This window comes from Panthera tigris, chromosome C2 (genome assembly GCF_018350195.1).
Source record: "Panthera tigris isolate Pti1 chromosome C2, P.tigris_Pti1_mat1.1, whole genome shotgun sequence".
Classification (NCBI taxonomy): domain Eukaryota; kingdom Metazoa; phylum Chordata; class Mammalia; order Carnivora; family Felidae; genus Panthera; species Panthera tigris.
Genome location: NC_056668.1, coordinates 146,908,347 through 146,931,120, shown reverse-complemented (window position 1 = coordinate 146,931,120; position 22,774 = coordinate 146,908,347). Strand labels below are relative to the sequence as shown.

General features: G+C 37.6%; 1 protein-coding gene across 1 annotated transcript in view; it reads left to right on the top strand.

Moving 5' to 3' along the window:
- Window positions 1-11,101, top strand: part of DYNC1LI1 (dynein cytoplasmic 1 light intermediate chain 1) — a 38,942-nt gene extending 27,841 nt beyond the window's left edge. Inside the window, exons 7-13 of the mRNA XM_042998990.1 lie at window positions 231-366; window positions 972-1,083; window positions 3,053-3,112; window positions 3,333-3,377; window positions 4,049-4,169; window positions 5,124-5,279; window positions 7,648-11,101. Coding sequence (XP_042854924.1) covers window positions 231-366; window positions 972-1,083; window positions 3,053-3,112; window positions 3,333-3,377; window positions 4,049-4,169; window positions 5,124-5,279; window positions 7,648-7,760 — 743 coding nt within the window. The 3' untranslated portion in view covers window positions 7,761-11,101. The remainder of the gene's footprint in view (window positions 1-230; window positions 367-971; window positions 1,084-3,052; window positions 3,113-3,332; window positions 3,378-4,048; window positions 4,170-5,123; window positions 5,280-7,647) is intronic.
- Window positions 11,102-22,774: the final 11,673 nt, after the last annotated feature.

Sequence of the window (22,774 nt, the reverse complement as noted above, 5' to 3'; positions counted from 1 at the left end):
GATTGTGTAAAGATTGTTTTATTTGCATTTTAGTCTGTATGTATTTTACACTTTAGAATTTTTTTTTTTTTTTTATACTTTTGAAATTCTTGAGTACCGTATAATGTATCTCTGGGAGTTATTTTTGAAACTAATATGCATATAAATGCAAATGTTCAGCTGAGAACACAGGATTTTATGGCACCTGTTGATGGAGTTTGTCCAAAAGTTTCTTTAATGGTATTATTCAGATGGTGCAGCACTTATTTACACTTCAGTGAAAGAAAACAAAAATATAGACTTAGTATATAAATATATCGTTCAGAAACTGTATGGATTTCCCTATAAGATTCCTGCTGTTGTTGTGGAAAAAGATGCAGTATTTATGTAAGTATACTTTCAAATGTATTATTTTATCGTGTATTATTGCTGCAATTTGATGGTGAATCCGCGTTTTCAGTTTTGAGGTGAAACCAATAGACCTTTCCATGATGAGTAGATGAGAATTTGTTCCTAGATTGTTTTATTTATAACCCATCTTGATCTATTTATCTTTGCCTTTGAGAATTACTGCTGGCCTGAGTCTTTTCCGAAGGCCTTGCTATTATATATAGCTAAACTGTTGAGTACATATGTCAATATACTTACTTACTCTTTGATTGGTTTTGATAAATAAAGGAGCCAGTATATAATCTAGACATGCTTTTAAAAAGTTCTGTGAATACATTGAGAGAGAATAATAATTAAGCAGACCCCCCCCCCCCCACAAAAAAAAACAGCAACAAAACTGCGTTTTTAAAATCAGGAAGATGGAGAACCTTTTTAGGTAAAAAGTAGTAAACTGTAGCTTGAGCATGACAATAAAAAAGCCGATTAATTTTTCATAATTGGTCAGATTTGTTCCCTTTAATATGATCATGGATTTAATGAATGACTATATATGTATATATGTATGTGCATGCTTGAGATTTGTCATGTGCATTTCTTTCCAGCCCAGCAGGGTGGGATAACGATAAGAAAATAGGAATATTACATGAAAATTTTCAAACATTGAAAGCGGAAGATAATTTTGAAGACATTATAACCAAACCACCTGTGCGAAAGGTAACAGTTTTAGTATAAAGTCTCAATATTTAGCCTTTTAAACCAAAAGGGGGAGTTCATAATTTTAAGATTATAGATAGAAAGATAAGGGGGTCCTTTCCTATCAAGAGGGTTTCTAAGTGTAATGTGGGTGTTTCTAATGTTCAGTTCAAAATAAAGATCCGTGTTATCAAAACATGAATCAGCTATTCAGTCACAGAATTCTTACTGAGCCTCTGGCATATTAAAAATACTGGCGCCGATTCCACATTCGAATGGAAATCATGGACTGGTGTGCGTAGTGAGCATATGGATCTTGAAAAGTTTGAATAGGTTGACGCTGTGAGCCTCCAACCTAGAACTCAGCCAGGAGTCGAGCAAACATTGGTAGGATAACTTTATTAGCTTCTATTTGGTGAGGCAGTTATGGGATCTTCTCTGTAGCCATTAGTTACCTGTGCTAGCCCACAACTGTCCAGGAGTTTCTGGCTTAGTCTTAACTGTTACATGTCATTTGTATGACTATTAAATCTGCTTCCAGAAAGTACTTTCTTCCACATATTTTGATTTCATGTGAAGCAATATGTGATGTTCTATACTTAGATATTACAGGTGTTTCTGGAAAGTTGCATAAAAACGAGTGTTTACTTACAGTATTTCTCAGTGACTTACTTGGACATGCTTCAGGAAAAATAATTTTGATTTAATATATGATGAGATTCTTTCTTAAAAGTCCAAGTATTGATATTGGGTATCTGTCTTCTCTTTGTGGGTAATTAGAAATAAGAAAAGTAATGATAAATGAAAAATCAATTGGCATGGTATTTGGTTTGAATGTCTATTAAAAGAAATGCCCACATCAAGGTGGGGGGAAAAAAGCAACGGTTTTTCCCATTCTCTCTTTGACCAACAGAATTGTGCTGTAAGTTGTTTTTATTCACCCCACAAATATTTACCGAGCCACTGTTGAGGTACGAGGTGCCAAATGGCATGCGATAGTAAATCCATGCACCTGTCAGTTCTCAAGTGCTGATAAGTCCTGTGGCAGTAAAGCCAAGTAACGGGAGAGGGAGTGAGAGCAGTGGGGTGGGGAAGCGAGCTGTTGTGGGAAGTTTAGGGAATGTCTCTGATAAGAGGGGAGAATGCTGTGTACAAAGGAAGCAGAAAGTGCACGTGCCTCAAGGCAGGATGGGTGAGGAGGGCAGAGAGGCTGGAAAAGAGTGAAGAGGAGGGCCAGAGTGGCAGGAGGTGGGAAGCAGTGTTAGGGTCTTCTAGGGTCTTCTCATTTGGCTGGAGTCAGGACTTTGGATTTCATTCTGAGTGGGATGCGATCGGAGGTGGGGGTTGAGCAGAGGAGTGATGTAATCTGCTTAACCTTTTGAAAGGATCACTCTGACTGCTGGGTGGAAAATAGACCATGGTATGCATTGTATAGAAATAGTAGAAGGCAGGAGGTACTTGTGCTGCTTTTTGCCTAATTATTCAGCAGGTAGAAAAGTCATTATGTTTTTGTTTCAGAGAAACCAGGGGCAAGTTGCTTTTCACTCAACTGGGATATTAGTGACCCTCTTAAAACACCAAACTGTTGGTTAGCATATTTTATAAGCATGATTAACATACCTATGACTCTAAGGTTGTGCTGTCCTGATACAGTAGCTACTAGTCACGTATGGCCTTTAAATACATATTAAGTGAAACTAAATAAAAGTAGAATTTCAGTACCTCCACCACAGCCACATTTGAAGTGCTCAGTAGCTACAGGTAACTGGTGGCTACATTGGACAGCACAGAGACAGGAACATTCTTACTGTTGCAGGTAGTTACTGGCCAGCTGCACTGTAGGGGCTGGGGCAGGGCAGCTCACTCGTGTAAATGTAGGTAACGTTTATACTGAATTTTTTTTAAAAAATTAGTCTAATCTAGAGAGTATGTGATTAATGGTTTTAGCATAATATGTTAGACTTGCTCATTTATGCATTGCTCATTTCAGTTTGTACATGAGAAGGAAATTGTGGCAGAAGATGACCAAGTGTTTCTTATGAAGCTACAGGTAGGTATGAAATTACATCAGAAGTAGATTTAGTATGGTTAATGGGTAAACTGTTCATTATATATGTGTGTGTGTGTGTGTGTGTATATGTGTATATATATATGTGTGTGTGTATATATATGTGTGTGTGTGTGTGTATATATATATACTTTTTTTTTTTTTTTTTAAATACAGCAATACATGCTGAATGCCTAACCTAGAACTCTTTTGTGTTTTTTAGTCCCTTTTAGCAAAGCAACCACCAACTGCAGCTGGAAGGCCTGTGGTCAGTATTACAGATTTGGACAAAATTACTAAAGTGCAGTACATTCTTGGTTTGGCTTTTTTTTTTTTTTTCTTGATCGTATACATGTCTCATATGGGTGTGCTTTGATATAAACTTGAGTTAAGAATTCTCCTAGAATTTGTGAAATTCTAAAGGATAAACTGCACTCCTTCTTAGAATATTTAAATCATAAAGAAGTATTTTGCGGTGTTTGTCATGCACCAGTTACTGAGTGTGGAACCATTTCTATGTGTTATTTTATAAATTGTCACCACCGCCCTGTGAGGCAGGTACTGCCAGCCCCATCTTGCAGGTGGGGAAATGGAGGCTTTGGAGGATGTTACAGCTTACCTGAGATTTTACAGCTGGTAGCTTGCAAGTCCAGACTGGAATCCAGATCTGACTCCCAAGCTTATACTCATAACCACACCCCATTATTGAATACATTCTTTTTGCATGGAAGGGGAATTTGTATTCTAAAATGTGATAGGTCTCTGGTATTTTCTGATCCTGAGGACACAATTACTAAACATTTTTGGCAGTGGCTTGCCGTGTAAAAGTACAGTAGTGCAGATGGGGGACAGTTAAAAAGTAATTTCATTTTCTAATAACTTTTGTGAAGTTGGAAGTTTCAGGTTTTTAGAATTACAGCTTTCCTAATTTTTACATAGGATGCCTCACCAAGAGTCCCAGGAGGCTCCCCTCGAACACCAAATCGATCTGTGTCGTCCAATGTTGCCAGCGTGTCGCCCATCCCTGCTGGGTCAAAAAAAATTGATCCAAACATGAAAGGTACATTTCTCTCTTTTCTTGGAGAAAACAGCACAGTGTATTTTACACTAAAAAAAAAAATCTACCTAGATTCCTACCTTTTCCGTAACTGTTTTCATTTTTGTGCAGTAGCTTCTAATCTTTGTTGTATAATCTCATAGTCATTCAGACTGCAAACCGTTTATTTTATAGTGTAACCTTAATATATCCAATCTATGAGGTAAGCTTTATGAAAGTTTTGTGTTACATTTAATCCTTCTCCTATGATAGGTCATCAAAGAAATCCGTATGTTAGTTAATAGGTTATTTGCAATCGACATAAAGAAAAAACTATATACATGAAAGTTATTTCAATAGAAATAATTGCCATAAGTGGGATTAGCAGGTCAGAGTTTGTACATTTTTGTGCCTTTGGTAATGTTTTTCAAATGGCTTATTTACATATCATCAACATTGAGTGTTGCAGTTTTGCCACAACCTAATCAGCATTCTTTAAATACTAGTAAGAGCTTTTTCCCTAGTATTTCTTTTCTATTTGTATTTCTCTCCTGTGAATTATTTCTTGTTATCCTGTACTCACTTATCTCTTGGAACTTCTACTGGTTTTCATACAGGATTAAGTAGCTTTTTGTAACACTTGAGGCAAATATTTCTCAACAGTTACACTTTGAAAGAACCGGTTTCAAAAGGGAGGTATAGTAGCATCTAACATCTGTTTTAAATGTTGTTGCTTGTTTTCTTTTTTAAATAATGTTCTAATTTTTCATCATTACCTTATATTCTTAAAATTTACTCATATTTTGTTTTTATGGAAATGGATTAGAGATAAGTTATCCAGGCTCAAAAGAACAAACTAGACTTGAATTTGGAACACACTTAAGTATTCATTGCTTTCTGTGTGTGATTACTATGATAAAAATTTATAGAAGAATCTAATGTTTTGAGTGAAAGTGTTTTGGTTTGTGTTTTTTATAGCTGGAGCTACAAGTGAAGGTGTCCTGGCAAATTTCTTCAATAGTTTGCTGAGTAAAAAGACTGGTTCTCCGGGAGGCCCTGGTGTTGGCGGTGGTAGCCCTGGAGGTGGGGCTGGAGGTGGAAGCAGTGGTTTACCACCATCCGCCAAAAAATCAGGTATACCTACCTAGACCTTTTATTTTTCTTTAATAGCTTTATTGAGATATAACTATATACCATGAGATTAACTCCTTTGAAGTGTACAATTCAGTAGTTATATTTACAGAGTTGTGCAAACCATCATCATAATCTAATTTTAAAACATTTTAATCTCCCGAAAAAGAAACCTCCTGCCTTTTTGCAGTAACTTCTTTTTTCTCTCAACATCCCCAGTCCTAGGCAACCACTGATCTGCTTTCTGTATCTGTGGGTTTGCCTATCTGGAGATTTCATATAAATGGAATCATACAGTACGTGCCTTGTTTAATGTTTTCAGTAACGTGTTCCAAGTCCATCCATATTGTAGCAGGTATCATTATTGCGTTTCTTTTTATTACTGAATAAAATTCCATTGTATGGATATGCCGCATTTTATGTGTCCACTCGTCAGTTGATGGACATTAGATTGTTTCCATTTTTGGCCATTATAAATTTTTTTTTTTTAACGTTTATTTATTTTTGAGACAGAGAGAGACAGAACATGAACGGGGGAGGGTCAGAGAGAGAGGGAGATACAGAATCTGAAACAGCCTCCAGGCTCCAAGCTGTCAGCACCGAGCCTGACGCGGGGCTCGAACTCACGGTCCGCGAGATCATGACCTGAGCTGAAGTCGGACGCTTAACCGACTGAGCCATCCAGGCGCCCCAATTTTTGGCCATTATAAATAGTACTACTGTGAACATGGGTTTTTGGCACATGTTTGACAAATGACATATGTTTTCATCTCTCTTGGGAATATATCCGGAAGTAGAATTATTGGGTCATATGGTAATTCTACATTTAAGTTTTTGAAGAACTGCCAAAGTGTTTTTGCAAAACGCTGCACCATTTTATATTTCCAGCAGTGGGAAATGAGGGTCCTAATTTCTCCACATCCTCTACAACATTCGTTATTGTCCATCTTTTTGATTAGAGCCATCCTAGTGCCTGTGAAGTCCTATCTCATTGTAGTTTTGATTTGCGTATCCTTAATGGAGAATGATGTTGAGAATCTTTTCGTGTGTTTATTGACCATTTGTAGTTCTTTGGAGAAATGTCTATGCAAATCCTTTGCCCATTTTTAACTTGGGTTATTTGTCTTTTTATATTTGAGTTTTAAGTGCTGTTTTTATATCGTGTTTACTAGACCCTTACCAGGTATAGGGTTTGCAAAATTTTTCTCCCATCGTGTTGGTTGTTCTTTCACTTCTCAGTGGTGTGGTGTCCTCTGAAGCACAAAAGTTTTTAATTTTGATGAAGTCCAGTTTATTTTTCTTTTGTTGCTTGTGTAACTGCTCTTTAAACACTTTTTAGGGGCACCTGGGTGGCTTAGTCAGTTAAGCAACCAACTCTTGATTTCAGCTCAGGTCATGATCTGGTGGTTTGTGAGATGGAGCCCCCACATCCAGCTCCTGGCTTATGGCACAGGGCCTGCTTGGGATTCTCTCTGTCCCTTGCTCTCTGCCTCTCCCCTGCATGTGTGCTCTTTCTCTCTCTCTCTCAAAAGAAACATTTAAAAAAAAAAAAGACTTTTTAACCCATTCTCCTTTTTAATCCCATCTTGCCATCCCTTCCACAAATACCATTGTACAGCTACCATTTTTTGGAACTTTTACAGGTTTCTGGGTATAAACTGAATTTCTTCTTGGCTTTTCCCACTGCCAATGTAAAAAGATTAAGCTTTCTCAAGACTGCTGATTTAGTTACCACTCATTCATCTTCTTTCTACATTCCAAAATTTTGTTGCTGTTTTCTGTTTTACTGTTCTTATTGCCCTGTGTCTTTTTAAAAGACGTTTTTATGAAATTAAATGATAGGTACTAGTTTTATTTGCATTTGGTAACAGACCCTATAATTTAAAATGAGGGGATTTAGGGGTGCCTAGGTGACTCCGTCAGTTAAGCATCTTTTTTTTTTTTTTTTTTTTTTTTTTTTTTTTTTTTAGTTTATTTTGAGAGAGAGCCAGACAGACACAGAGATCATGAGCAGGGGAGGGGCAGAGAGAGAGAGAATCTCAAGCAGGTCCTACACATCAGCACATAGCCTGACATGAGGCTCAAACCCACATACCTGCTTGGGATCCTCTCTTTGCCTCTCTCTCTCTCTCTCTCTCTCTCTCTCTCTCTCTCTCAAAGTAAGTAAATAAACTTAAAAAAAATTTTTTTTTAATAAATAAAATGAGGTGATTTTTTTTTGAGGGGATTTATTTTTAAATTAAAGATGTTTATATAACTTAGCATGCTGGGTAAAGTTAATGAAACCATTGGCAGTTTTTAAATGAAGAAATATTGGTGTAAAAGATACTTTGACTTCTATCTAAATCTTGTTTCTTGTCCTTCAATGTAGGCCAGAAGCCTGTCCTATCAGATGTTCATGCAGAACTAGACAGAATTGCACGCAAACCAGTTACAGTTTCCCCTACGACACCTACATCTCCTACGGAAGGAGAAGCTTCTTGAAGATACCAAATAAAGCCATTTATTCAGTTTTCTGGGATAATGTAAACTTGCCTCTGCCTTCTCCTTCAAAAGTGGAATTAGGGAACTGGAGTGCTTTTTCAGATGGACTAAATTTCTTTTTTTTTTTTTTTAATTTTTATTTGTGGTTGCCCGTTTTTTATAAAAGGAAGCTATACAGAAGAAAAATTATTCTACATTATGTAGGATTGCTGTTTGCATTGCCACTTTGCATAAGGAAATAATTTTGGATTTTGAAAAACTCAAAATTTATAGATCTGAAATACAGCCACGTGATCATACTCTAAAGGCTATTTAAAACATGGGAGGGTTTAGGAAAAGGCAGAAAATAATATGCTTTGGGCATTTGACTGACTTGGAAGTCCAAACTTATTTTAGTTAAGACTATTAAAATCATTTGAAAAATTATGTATTAGTTTTGCTGGAAAAGAGAAAATGATCAATTGTCAGATTTTCCACACCAACGTAAATATACCACCACACATGGAATATGCTGAGAAAACTATCAGATAGCATTTTATACACTAGTCATTGTTTCGATCCATGATCCTGTAAGTTGTCATCAAAATGGAATTTTAAAATATTGGCCAAGATTCATTCTTTAACTGAGAAGAAAGAAAGCACACTGCCTAAATGCATAAAAGAAAAATGCAGAGGTTATTAAAATGTAAAGAGGTAACAGTCTTTGGATTTGTCTATCTATATCTGTATTGATATATAGATATAGATATATATATGGCTCTGCCTTAATATACCCCTTTTTTGTTTGTGACTTTCAACTGTAATCAGTTAATAAAGTATTTATTCTCTGCATTCAGGTTCAAATAACTTGTTGCATTCTCTTATATATAATTTGTATTTATCAGACCATGAATAAGATTCATTAGTATTTTAAGGTATTTGACTTTATAGGGTTATTAAGCATTCTGATCTTTGTAAGAGACAAGTGAATACGTAAGATTCCTTAAGTTTCCTTAAGTTGGGAGTTTACCTTGATCAACACGTCTTCCTCACAAGCATGTCTTGAACTACAGAATCTTATGTCAGCATTTCTGGTAGATAAAAATATAGCCTTTTATCATTATTTATTGGGCAGAAGCTGTTTAAAAGCTTGGCGAATGCACTAACACATAGCTCCTCTCTTACAGGTGAGAACACCTGTTGTTAGTAGTTCCACCTGAATTTTCAATACTGTTTTTAAATGCTTGTTGTAGAACCTTCATAAGAACAATTTGACTTCTTACTGAAGTTCGCCTAAAGAACATACGTACATTTAACTTACTGAATCATTACAGATAACTGGGAAAAAATGGCTACTGCCCTTATATTGGCCTTCATTATTACTTTAAAATATATATTCCAAAGATTTTTTTTCAGCAAAAATGTTTAAGGACAATATCCCTACTATCTAACATAATCCTTTCGTTAGGAGTTTAAAACCTTTACTTTTAAATAGTATTTGGCTCCTAATAGTTGAATATAAGTGTTAAAATAACATGAGAGGGTAATGATTTGTTTCAAGGTGGGAAAAACTTAGGTTGTTCATGGGCACGGAAAAACTAATTTGTAAAAACATTTTGTTTGAGGAAATGGAAGATGAAAAATGCCTCTGATAGAACCTTTAGTCTGGAAAGGGTTCTGCAGTCATGGTGTTATAAAGACCAGTTTTTCTGAACTAGTACTTTAAGTAAAACTAATGACAGAAAGAAAATTGCTGCCTGTGCATCATGTCTGCTATGTTTGCATGTCTAGACCAACTCATTTTTCTCTGTGTGACATTGGAGGTGTACTAGAATATCCTTGGAATTGAGTCATCAGCTGAAATAACTGTCAGTGTTCATTTTATATGGTATTCAGTTTTAACTAATCTAAAACCTTGTGTTTACCCTGTTTAAACCTTAAACCAATTTTTGACCCTATTTTTTGCAAGGAAATTTGTTTTTAAACTACTTAATTGTTTCTGTTTTGTTTTTAAGCAGTTTTTATTGAGGTATACAGTACAGAAAAGTGTACAAATTCAGGTTATATGGTTTGAAATACCTCTTAATCGGCGCCACGATCAAGAAAGATGTTAGTGGCTCCTGTGTTCTTCTGTGTGCCCCTCGTTAGGACCCCTGCCTGCCAAGTGACCACTATCCCAACTTGCACAGGCATAGATAAGTTTTATTTATTTATAATCTTTATGTAAATGGAATCTTAGAGTTGATATTCTTTTTGTGAAAGGTTTCTTTCAGTATTAGTTCTGTGACACATCAAATACATGTAGCAATAATTATCCCTTCTCATTGCACCATAATACTCTACCGTGCAAATACGCTACAATTTATCCATTATGCTACTGATGGAGGTATATCAGTTTCCTATTGCTGCTGTAACAAGTTACCAAATTTCAGTTGCTTCAAACACTACAGTTTTATTATTTTACCATTCTGGGGGTCAGAAGTCCAAAATCAGCCTTACTTGGGCTGAAGTTAAGGGGTCGGCAGGGCTGGTTTCTTTTGGAGGCTCCAAGGAGCATCTCTTCCTTCCTTTCTAGCTTCTAGAGGCTGCTTGCATTCCTTGGGTTCCTGGTCCCTTCTCCATCTTCAAGACATGGCATCTTCAACCCGGTGCTTCCGTCACATCACTTCTCGCCCTGAACCTGCTACCTCCCTCGTGCCAGCATCCGTGTGATTAACTTGGGCCCACCTGAGCAATCCAATGTAAGCTCCCTCAACACCTCACTCACTCTCCTTACTAGCCTGGTTTCTGAAGAGAAACTGGATATAATTCTTATCTTTGCTTCTCCATAGATTTTTTTTTTCCTTTGGCTTCTTTCAAGATTTTTTGTCATGCAGTTTGATATACCTAGGCATAGTTTTTTGGGGATTTATCCTTAGTGTTCTATGAACTCTCTGGATCTGTGGTTTAGTGTCTTGACATTAATTCGGGGGAAATTCTCAGTCGTTACTGCTTCAAAGATTTATTTTGTTCTTTCTTCTGTATTATGTATATGTTACATCTTTGTAGTCTTAACAGTTTTAGAATATTCTATTCCATCCCCGCCCCCCCCCCGCGGCCTTTTGTTGCATTGCTTTTTCATTTTGGAAGTTTCTTTTAACATATACTGTCACTCAGAGATTCTTTCCTCAGTCATGTCCTGTCAACTAATTAGCCCACGGAAAGCATTCTTCATTTCTGTTTGTTTGTGTTGTTTGTTTGTTTGTTTGAATCTCTATCATTTCTTTTTGGTTATTTTTTAGAATTTCCATCTTTCTGCTTATATTACCCATCTATTCTTACATGTTGCCTATTTTTTTTGTTAGGGCCCTTAGCATATTAATCATAATTGTTTTTCTTTTTAATTTTTTTTAATTTTTTTTAATGTTTATTTATTTTTGACAGAGAGAGCATGAGCAGGGGAGGGACAGAGAGGGAGACACAGAATCCAAAGCAGGCTCCAGGCTCTGAGCTGTCCGCACAGAGCCCGACATGGGGCTCAAACTCACAGACTGTGAGATCATGACCTGAGCCTAAGTCGGATGCTCAACTGACTGAGCCACCCAGGCACCCCAGTCATAGTCATTTTTTAATTTGTGGCCTGATAATTCATCATCTCTGCCATATCTGAATCTGATTCTGACACTTGCTCTGTCTCTTCAAACTACTTTTTGCCTTTTACTATGCCTTATAATTTTCTGTTGATAGCTGGACATGATGTACTGGGTAAAAAGAAGTCCAGTGAATAGACCTTTAGTAATGTGGTGGTAAGATGTTGGGGAGAGGGGAAGCATTCTGTAGTCCTATGATTAGGTCTCAGTGAGCCTGTGCCCCTGGGCTGTGAACTTCACAAGTGCTTCTCAGTCCCCATCTCCACCCACAAACCCCTACCCCTTAGGTGGGACTGGATGGCTGGATGGGGAACACCAGGGAGTTTTTCTCTGATTTTTTCCCTTTGAGATCCTGATAGAACTCCTGGAGGTAAAAGTCACAAAAGTGGGGGATTCCCCTAGACCAGGGATTTTTAGTTCACAGAATTGTCTACTCTGAGCCACCAGCAGCTTGTCAACTATAGTTTAGGCTTTCCTACCCCAGTACTGTCTCCCTCAGAGGTTTCTGCTTGGGAGTTTCTAGTTAAACAAGTTGTTCTGTGTCCACTTGCCAGTTTCCAATTTGGGGGACAAGGATTGGCCCTGGGACCTCACTTCTCTGACAAATCTAAAAAGAGTTGTTGAATTTTCAGTTCAGCATTTTGCTTGTTAGGGTGGAAAGATGACTTTCAAACTCCTTACTTGTTGGCTTGGAAACTGGAAGTCTGGTTTCACCCTCTCAAAATCCTAATCACATCTGCAAAGTCCCTTTGCCTAATAAGGTAACATTCACAGGTCCCAGGGATTAGGATATGGACGTCTTTGTAGGACCATATTTAGGCCTACCTATAGGATGTTTGGGTGACTTTTAATTTTTCAATTGCTATTGTGAATTGTGCTGTTACCAACACTCTCAAATGTGCTTTGTGGAAAATAAGCTCTCATTTCTACTGAGTATATGTGTAGATGTGGATTGCTGGGTCCATGGGCTATGTGTATATTCAGCTTTAGTAGATAATGCCAAACAGTTTTTCCAAAATGGTTATACGAATTTCCATTCCTGGGGTGCCTGGCAGGCTCAGTCAGTAGAGTTTAAGCCCCACGGTGGGTGTAGAGATTACATAAAAATAAAATATCAAAAAAAAAAAAAAAGTCCATTCCTGGGAGAAAATATTTGCAAAATATATATCTAAAGAGTCTAGTATTCACATTACATAAAGAATTCTTACAACTTAATGGTAAGACCGGTAACCTAATGTGAAAATGGCCAAAGGATTTGAATAGACATTTCTCCGAAAAAGATACACAAATGACAAGCACAAGAAAAGATGCTTATTCTTATTAGCAGGTGAGGAAATGCGGATCAGAACCACAGTGAGGTACCACTTCACAGCCAAAACAAAAAATGAGTGTTGGCGAAGATGTGGAGAAATCAGAACACCCATACATCACTGGTGGGAATGTAAAATGTAAAACCGGCAGCCACTTTGGGAAACAATGTGGTGGCTCCTCCCAAGATTAAACATAGTTACCTTATGACCCAGCAATGCCCCTCCTAGATACATACCCCACAGACTGAGAACATTTGCATCACAGAAACTTGTATGCAAATGGTTACAGCAGCATTACTCATAATAGCCGCATGGCGCAAACAACCCAAACATCTACCAACAAATGGATAGACAAAATGTGGCATAGCCTACAATGGGATATTTTTCAGCTATAAAAAGGAATGAAGTATTGATACATGATACAACATGGGTAAACCTTGAAAACATACTGTTAAGGGAAAGAAGGTAGTCACAAAATGTCACGATATAGGATTCCATTTGCATGAAATGTCCAGAATAGGCAAATGCATTGAGACAGAAATAGTGGTCTATTGTTAATTTTAGACATTCTGGCAAGTATACAGTAGGACCTCGTGGTGGTTTTAATTGTATTTCCTTGATACCTAATGCATGTTTTATGTTTATTGGCCATATAGATACCCTCTTTTGTAAAGTACCTCTTTAAGAATCTTAAGAGTCTTGTCCTTTTTCTTTTTCTTTTTTTGCGGGGGGAGGGAGTAGGGGGGAAGATGAGGGGGAAACTATCTGACTTTTTCTTACTGACTTATTCTTTACATATTCAGGATGCTTGTTCTTGTCAGATACATATTGTAAATATCTTCTCTCATTTTGTGGTTTGCCTTTTCTCTCTCTGGTATCTTTTGATGAATAGGAGTTACTGATTTTAATATTCCATTTGTCAGCTTTTCTTTATGGCTGTCGCTTTTATCATCTGTTTTAAAGAAATCCTTGCCTACCCTCAAGGTGATGATATTCTATAATTTTTTTTTTTTCTAAAAGATTTATTGTTTTACTTTTCTACAATCCTAGGATTGATTTCTCTGCATGGTATGAAGTAGGGGACAAGATTCTTTTTTTTTTTTTTAAACTGTGGGTGTTCAATTAATTCAGTACCATTGTTGGGAGACTCATCCTTCTTCACTTTGCTGTAGTCCCCCCTTGGTCATAATTTAACTGTCCATCTATGTATACTTCTGTTTCTGGGCATTCTGTTCTCTTCTATTTGCCAGTTTGCCTAGACTGTACTGATACTACAGTCTCAGTTTCTGTCCTTTATCTGGTAAGCTAAGGCCTCCGGTATTGTTTCTCTTTAAGATTGTTTTTGCTATTCTTGACCCTTTGCATTTCCATTTACTGGGCCATTGCCCCCCCCCCCCCCCCCCCCCCCGCCCCACACACACACCCTACATTTTGATTGACATTGCATTGAATTTATAGATCAATTTGGGGATAACTGTCATCTTTAAAACATCTTCCAAACTGTACACAGAAATATCCTCCCACTTATAAAGGTTTCCTTCAATTTCTCCTAGCAATATTTATATTTTTCAATGTATCCTCTTGCACCTCCTGTTGGTACATTATTTTTTCCACTGAATTTTTTCGATGCTATCGTAAATGGCATCCTTTTAAAGTTTCATTTTATTTGTTGCTGGTGTATAGAACTACATCTTTGTCATATTATCCAGAAACCTTATTCAAATTCCTTTATTAATGTAATGGTTATGTGTAATTTATTATGTATTTTTCTACATAGAATTATGTCATCTGCAAATTATGAGTCTTATTTCCTCCTTTTTAATGTTGTCTTGCTTTATGACTCCTGTACCCCAGTACAGAATACTGTTGAACCAGTGAGAGGAAGCATCTTTATCTTGTTCCCCACCTCAGAATGAAAGCTTTTAATATTCCACTATTAAGTCTGTTTACTGCATGCTTTTTGTAGATACTCTATCAAAGAAAGAAAGTTCTCTTCTTTCCTAGTTACTTTATATCATGAGTTTTATCATGAATGAGTGTTGAATTTTATAAAATGCTTTTTTCTTTATTGAGATAATCATTTTCTTTTTTTTTTTTTTCTGTTAATGGTATCATTTACATTACCTTTTAAAAATATTAAGCCAACTTTGTATTCCTGAAATAAATCTAACTTGATCCTGATGTATTAGTTTTGTTATATTGCTGGATTTGGTTTGCTAACATTTTATTAGGATTTTGCATTCTGCACCTGAGAAAGATTGGCCTGTAATTTTCATTTCCCATCATGTTTCTGTCAGTGTTTGATATCAAGATTATGTTGACCTCATAAATCAAGTTGGGAAGTATTTTCTTTTTGTATTCTTTGTAAAGACTTTGTGAAAAATTGGTGTGATACTTGTCAATTTTGTTCCTCAAAACTATCAGACATCAATTTACAAGGCCCTTTGTGGAACTTAATAGCACAAATGGTAATATCCATTACAGTTTTCTTATTTGGGCTTCATTTTTTAGAAAAACTACTTTTTCAGGTTCCAAAATACTGGGATATGGAAGTTCCTCCTTCCCGTAACACCTTTTCAATGTCCTTACCAAATAGTTCTCTATGCTGAAATAGGATTACAGTCAGTGACATCCGGGAACTCTTGCTGAATATGTAGGACTTAACCCTGTGATCATAATTATTTCAGGGACTTTTAGGAAAACATGTAATCCATACATACAATGAAAAATACATGAAGTAATATGAAGAAATACATGGAATTCAAGAATATTTTTCAAGATATTTCTCAAAAAAAAAAAAAAAAAAAGAGGTTAGAGTGGGAGAGAGCCAAAGCATAAGAGACTCTTAAAAACTGAGAACAAACTGAGGGTTGATGGGGGGTTGGGGGGGGAGGGTGGGTGATGGGTATTGAGGAGGGCACCTTTTGGGATGAGCACTGGGTGTTGTATGGAAACCAATTTGACAATAAATTTCATATATTGAAAAAAAAAAGATGTTTCTCAGATAACTAGAGAATAGATGGAAATAATCACACTTTGAGACACAAAAGTTGTTACTATCCATTTTCTGAAACTGTGGCTATAGAGAGGGAGAGGAGGAAATTCGCACACACGTATATACACACATATACATTTGGGGCAGAGTAGTACCTTGATCCCACTTTATCACCAAAATCTTTTTAGAATTAGTCTACTAATTCTGTCTTCTCTTGCGTTAAGATCTTTTTCTTGGGGTGCCTGGGTGGCTCAGTCAGTTAAGCATCTGACTTTGGCTCATGGGTTTAAGCCCCGCATTGGGGTCTGCTGACAGCTTGGAGCCTGGAGCCTGCTTCAGATTCTATCTCCCTCTCTCTGCCCTTCCCCTGCTCATGCTCTGTCTCTGTCCCTCTGTCTCTCAAAAATAAATAAACACTAAAATATTTTTAAAAATAAAAAAATAAGATTTTTTTCTAAAATTCTAATACCACAATTCTCAAATTTTTTGGTCACAAGACCAAAATATGGTGAAATAAAGTGGCCTGTTCAGCGTATAACTATTGAGTAGCACAAATGCTTTTCCTTGAGACACGATTATACTTCAGTATACAGCAGATGTAAGGTATGTACCCTTCCAATTCCCTCACACAGAATTTGAATAGGACTGGTACTAAATGGTTACAATTCAATAAGATAACAATTTTCACATCTTCATCAAGGGAATTCTTAAGTGAAATTGGCACTTCCCACCCCCCACCCTCCCCACCTGGAGTGGTGAAGAATACAATGACCACAAATTCAGTATGGTGCTACTGCCTTGCTTCGTAGTTTTATTCCACCAGCAGGGCAAACAAGTGTTCACACGATGAAAAAAAAAGGCAAATGACCTTCCTGTAGTCTTATGAGAATAGTTTTGACCTCGCAGAACCCTTGCAAAGGTCTCAAGACCTCTAGCAGTCCTCTGATCACCCTGAGAACTGCTGTTGGAATCCGATAGCCAAATCACTCCTTTGAGTCTGCCCCGTGTAGACTTAGAATGTAAAACAAGGCTTTGATTCAGAAATTTTGGCTGATGTTCCGTAGAATGTGACTCCTCCAAGCATTTTCTGTTAAAATACTTCTTGTCTGTAATACTGCAGCTTTGCCATAGTTAGCTTGAGTTAGTCTTGTATCGTTCTGTGTTTGGTTTGCGTGCACATCACTCTCCGAGTTTCACTCAGACTTAAGTACTGTCTAGATGGCAGGTATTGACCACATCTTTCGCTGCTCTCCCACTGCTTGATATTTGGAGCACACTGTCAACCTGCAGGGAAGAGACTTACTTCAGCCCTGCTCTGCAAGATGTCTGAGCATCTTGGCCACCACCTCCATGGGAATCTAAACGTGCCAGGCTCGCAGTGCCAAGATGCTGGAACACAGTAGAAAGAGCCAGAAGAGCCGGGCTACCCCATTTGCTAATCACATGACTGTGGAAGAGTCATTTGTTGTCCTGTAGCCTTAGTTTCATCATCTGGATCGTGGCGAGGACAGCCTGCTCAGGTGTAGAGTTACGAGTGAGGATAAACAAGATAGAGGCTGTGGAGGTGCTTTATAGACTGTGAAGTGTTACATGAATTTAAGTTTTTATTGACACGAGGGAAGGAATTTTAATTTACATAAACTTCTTAAAATACTAGTCCCATGCATAAATTATTCAAGCAGGCATTTTTAGATATTACCCTAAATGTATTAGTGTAATTAGACCATTTCTGAAAAGCCGACTACCTTGTATGCTTGTTTCTACCCAAAAAAGCCATATATATGGTATTATATATACAGGGTGTATGTGTGTGTGTATATATATATATATATACGTATATATATATACACACACGCATATACACACATACAGGATATATATATATATATACACATATAGGATATATATATTTATATATGGTGTGTGTATATATATATATATACACACACACACACACATATATATATATATATATATATATATATATATGGTATTAAATCAACTGCTAGCTATTTGTAAGGATGAAATTAGACCCATACCTGACATCAGTTACAAGAATAAACTCCAAATTATGTATCAGACCTAAGTATAAAATATGAAATCATACAAGTACTAAAAAATATATATATAATTCTTTTGCATCTGAGTGGGAAAAGGCTTTCTAACTTTAACTCAATCCCCATGTAATAAGATAAAAATTTTAAATTCAGGGACATAAAAATGACTGAAGAAAAAACATGATGTCAAAAAGCGCCATAAGCAAATCCAAAAGGCAAATAAAATGTGGAGAGAAAATATTTGCAATTTATCACGGATAAAGGGCTAATATGCCTGAGACATGAAGAACTCTTCTTTTTTAATTTTTTTAAATATTTATTTTTGAGAGAGAAACATAAAGTGAAAGCAGGGGTGGGGCGGGGGAGGTGGGCAGAGAGAGAGGGAGACCCAGAATCCAAACCAGGCTCCAGGCTCTGAGCTGTCAGCACAGAGCCCGACGCGGGGCTTAAACTCACAAACTGTGAGATCGTGACCTGAGCCGAAGCCAGACCCTCAACCAACTGTGCCACCCAGGCGGCCCTATGTGAAGAACTCTTAAAATAGGTGTGAGAGAAGCAAAATCCCCCTAGACTATAAATAAATAGGCAAAAGGCATGAACAGACAAGTAAAAGAGAATGTAAAAATAGCCCTCAAACATATGTAAATATGTTTAACTTTGCTTAGAAAGAAACGCAAATCAAAACTACACTGAAATATTACTCCTTATTTGAATGAAAAAAAATTCAAAAGCTTGACAGCACTTTGCTGCAGAGGTGATGGAGAAATAGGTGTCTTCCTGTGCTGCTCCTGGGAGTGCAAAACAATACAACCTCTTAGTGAGGGACATTCGTAGTATTTAATAAAACTGTACACTCAAACTCAGCAATCACATTCCTAGGAACTTACCCTGAACATTCATAGCCGACAATACAAAAATAGTGTTCACACAGTTAGTCACTGTGGCATTATTTATAATTGCAAAGTATTGGAAACAAATGCCTGTACTTAGGAAATTGGATGAATAAACTGTGGTACAACCACACAATGGAGTACTGTGCAATTATTTTGGAAAAACAATGAAGCTGATTTCCATGAACTGATACGGAGCAACTTCCAGGATGGTATGTGTCTCTTTTCATTAAAGAACCACGGGAAAGATAACCAGAAACAATCACAGTTTGTTACCTGCAGAGGGAGGTGGGGTGGGAATGAGATGGAAGGGACAAAGACTGAGCAACGCTTCTCTAAGTGTACCTTTTTGTATGTTTTTCCTTTGAGATTTTTTGTTAATGTTTCACATTTGCAAAAAATAATATTTAATCAAAACGAGGAAAAAATTCTCAGACGGTTTTCTATCATCTTTAATGACACTGTGAGGCATGTTTTTGTGTTAAGGGTTGCCTTGTGATGACAGGGACTTCCTGTTATCCAAATCCCAAACTGGACCCCACGTTCGTTCTCTCTTCCCCAAGCAATCAGAAGCTTCTCATTTCTTCATCGCCTCTCTCACCCAACTAATCAAACCGTCCTGTACTAAAATACCCAACTGATGAGAGCAAGGAAGCTAAGTGATCCACAGTTTTTTGCCCCCCAAACATTACTGAGGAATTAACTGTAGAGGGGAGAAACCCTGGACCAAAAAGCATTATAAACATTCCTTTGCCCTTGCAGCCCTCTGCTGGTATAAATGAAATGTGGAGATTGACCATTCATTGCTTATCCTCTCTATTCTAGTTTTGTTGGGAGAGGAGCTTGAAAAGGTGTTATCCCTAGATCTCTGATCCAAACTTTTCTTTGCATATCTGGCAACCTCATCCACTCTGGGGTGTTTGGAAATGTTGGCAAGGAAAACGTGAAGACTTTTTCTTTGCCTTCCAATGACACCACTTCCTGTGTTCTCCCCCTGTGTAAACACTCCTTTATTTCTCTGCCTCCTCCTTACCTTGTCTCCCACTCCTTCCAAAGTTCTAGCCTCTGTGGGTGCTTCCCTTTAACATTTGTATGCTTCTGTCAGTTCTATGAGTGTCTCCCAAATGACTTATCTCTTCCAATGCTCCAGATCCATACTGGAAACGATTGGTACCAGGAACTCCACTTGATGCACTCTGGCATTAAAACCTCGGTCCTAATCTGAGTTCTTCATCTTCCTTTGGCTAAGACAAATGATCCAAAACCTGGAAATAAGGCCAAAGGATTATTGAGTGCCCTTTAAATGCCATATATCATATTAGAGTAGTGGTTCTCAAAGGGCGATCTTGGACCAGCGGCATCAGCATCACTGGGAACTTAATAGAAATACAAATTATTGGGTTCTGCTCAAGATCTGCCAAGTCAAAAACCGTGGAGGTGAAGCCTGTGGTGAAGTCTGTGGTTTGACAAGTCGTCCAGGTGACGATGATCATCATTCAATTTAGAGAAATACGGAACTGGAACAGGGCCGGCAAGCCACGAGCCAAATCCAGCCCAGGGCCTGTTTTCTTAAAGTTTTATTGGAATATAGCTGCGTTATGGCATGTAGTTATATATCATTTATGGCTGCTTTCAACCCACAACAGCGGAATTGAGTGGTTGTCACAGACTTACATGTCCCTCATAACCTGAAAGACCTACTATCTGTCCCTTTACAGAAAAAGGCTCATCACTGGTCTAAGGAAAGAAAATTTTATGTGACTTACTATTTATTATTGAGTTAGGCCCAGAGTCTGTGAAGTTAGGTATTCATTATAGAAGATTGATAAGCTAGGGGCTCCTGGGTCGCTCAGTCGGTTAAGCATCCGACTTTGGCTCAGGTCATGATCTCACCGTTTGGTTTGTGAGTTCAAACCCCACTTCGGGTGAGCTCAAGTCCCGCTCTGGGCTCCGCACTCTCTCTCCCTCTGTCTCTGCACCTCATGGGATTCTCTCTCTATCCCTCGCTTACTTGCATGCTCTCTCTCTCAAAAGTAAATAAATAAATAAGTAAATTTTTTTTAAAAGGTTGATAAGCTACAAGTGGATTTTGTCTGGTAGAGGTGAAAATGATTTCTCTCTGCTAGAGTTAATCACAAAGGCAACAATTTTATTGTACATTTAGTGATTTTAGCCAGTTTTGGGTCTAACCTAGAAACATATTCTAGCATTTTTTCCCTTTCACTGTTTACATATATACACACATATATATTTTTTTAATTTGAAAGAGCGTGTGTGCACGAGTAGAGGAGAGGGGTGTAGGGAGATCCCCAGGGATCATGAGCTGAAACTAAGAGTTTGACACTCGACCCACTGAGCCACAGTTAGGTGCCCCTAACTGTATATTTTTTAACACTGTATACGTATGTACATATATATATATATATACATATATGCACATACCAAGGCCTCGCATACCCTCCTCTTAAACAGTTAAATCTTTGAAGCATGCTTGTGTGAGAGTCATCTTTTTAACTCTTTTTAACTCTTAACTCTTTTTAACTTTTTAACTCTGAAGTGTATACTTTGACACTTACAAGAGTTAATTACTCCTTAGGTTCTCTGTCAGTACCCTTCCTTCAGTCTCTTAGTTACATGGGCTTGAAACCCTAGCACCTGTTTCAATTCCTCCCTCCTCTTCAAACAAATCAGTCTCCATATCTCACTGGTTTTACCTCCCACAGCTTCTCTTCAAGCCAGCCCCTCTCCTTTGTGTCCATGACTACCGTCTGAGTTTAAGCCCCGGTGCCTTCTTTCCTGAACTTTTACAACAGCCCCTACATGGCTCTTTGTAACCTATCCAGTGTATATGAGGCTGCCAGAAAAACATCCCCAAGGAAGAGCTCTGGTCATTTCACTTCACTAAGCCAAACCCCTTTGGTGGATCCTCAGTATTCAGCTAATAAAAGGAAAGCCCCAGTTCTTTAGCCTGATTTTTCAGGCCCTCCAAAATTTGACTCCAAGGTTGTCTTCCTTGACTAGTCTTTGTCCTTCCTCCCTTCCATTCTCTGTGCCTGTGTGCACTCCCTGTGCCTTCTTTCCCATTGCCTTTCTGCCTACAATACCTTCTGTCCTGTTTCTGCATGTCCAAATATAAGTATTCTTTTTTTTAAGGTTTTGTTGTTTTGTTTTGTTTTGAGAGAGAGAGAGAGAGAGATAGAATCCCAAGCAGGCTTCATGCCATCAGCGCAGATCCTGATGTGGAGCTCAAACTCACGAACTGAACTGTGAGATCATGACCTGAGCTGAAATCCAGAGTCGGTTGCTTAACCGACTGAGCCACCCAGGTGCCCCCCAAACGTAAGTATTCGTTTACCCCCAGCTTGAAGCTCCACCATGCTGATCCTTTCAGCTGCAAATTATTTCTCTCTGCTCTGAATTCCCAGAACATTTAATTTGTTTCTTTTTTTATGGCATATATCACTGTTTTATGACATGGTCCTTTATGGACGTTTCTGTGGCCTCATTGTGGGACTTCATCTATGATCCAACTTTGTATCCACATTATTGCCTAACTGTACTAATATAGATAATAGGGACAGTGAATGTTTTTGAGTAGGGGCTGCTGAACAATCAAAATCTCAACTGAAAAAAGTAGCACCACATTATTTTTTGAATGTCTAAAATCTCATCAAACTATACTTTCCCAACCAACTCTTTTGTGAATATTTCCTAATTCCTCATTTAAAAAATTAACTACTTAAAGGAGAAAAATGAATAGTCTTCAAAATTGAAATGAGGCTTTTTTCTCTTTGGTATATCTTTTCTCCATAAATAAAAATTTTCAGTTCAGTGTGGCAAGTCTCAGCATTTAACTATTCAGTGTTGTTTATCCATGTACAAACATGACACTTTTCCATGTGGATGTGCCCATCAAATGGGCTCCCTAACACAAGCGTTTGTTCACAAAACCCTAAACTCTTCAGTTGGTCTTTTACTAAGAAAACATAAGTGATGCTCACGTTTCCTTTTGTTTGCTTTTTTTTTTTTTTTAACCGGGAGGGATATTAGTGCCTTAATCTAATTGATTCGGGCACCCCCCCAATCAATCAAGACAAAGTAAGTTATGGTACCTCTGCCGTCTCCTACCTAATGTCTTTCATTCTTATCATACT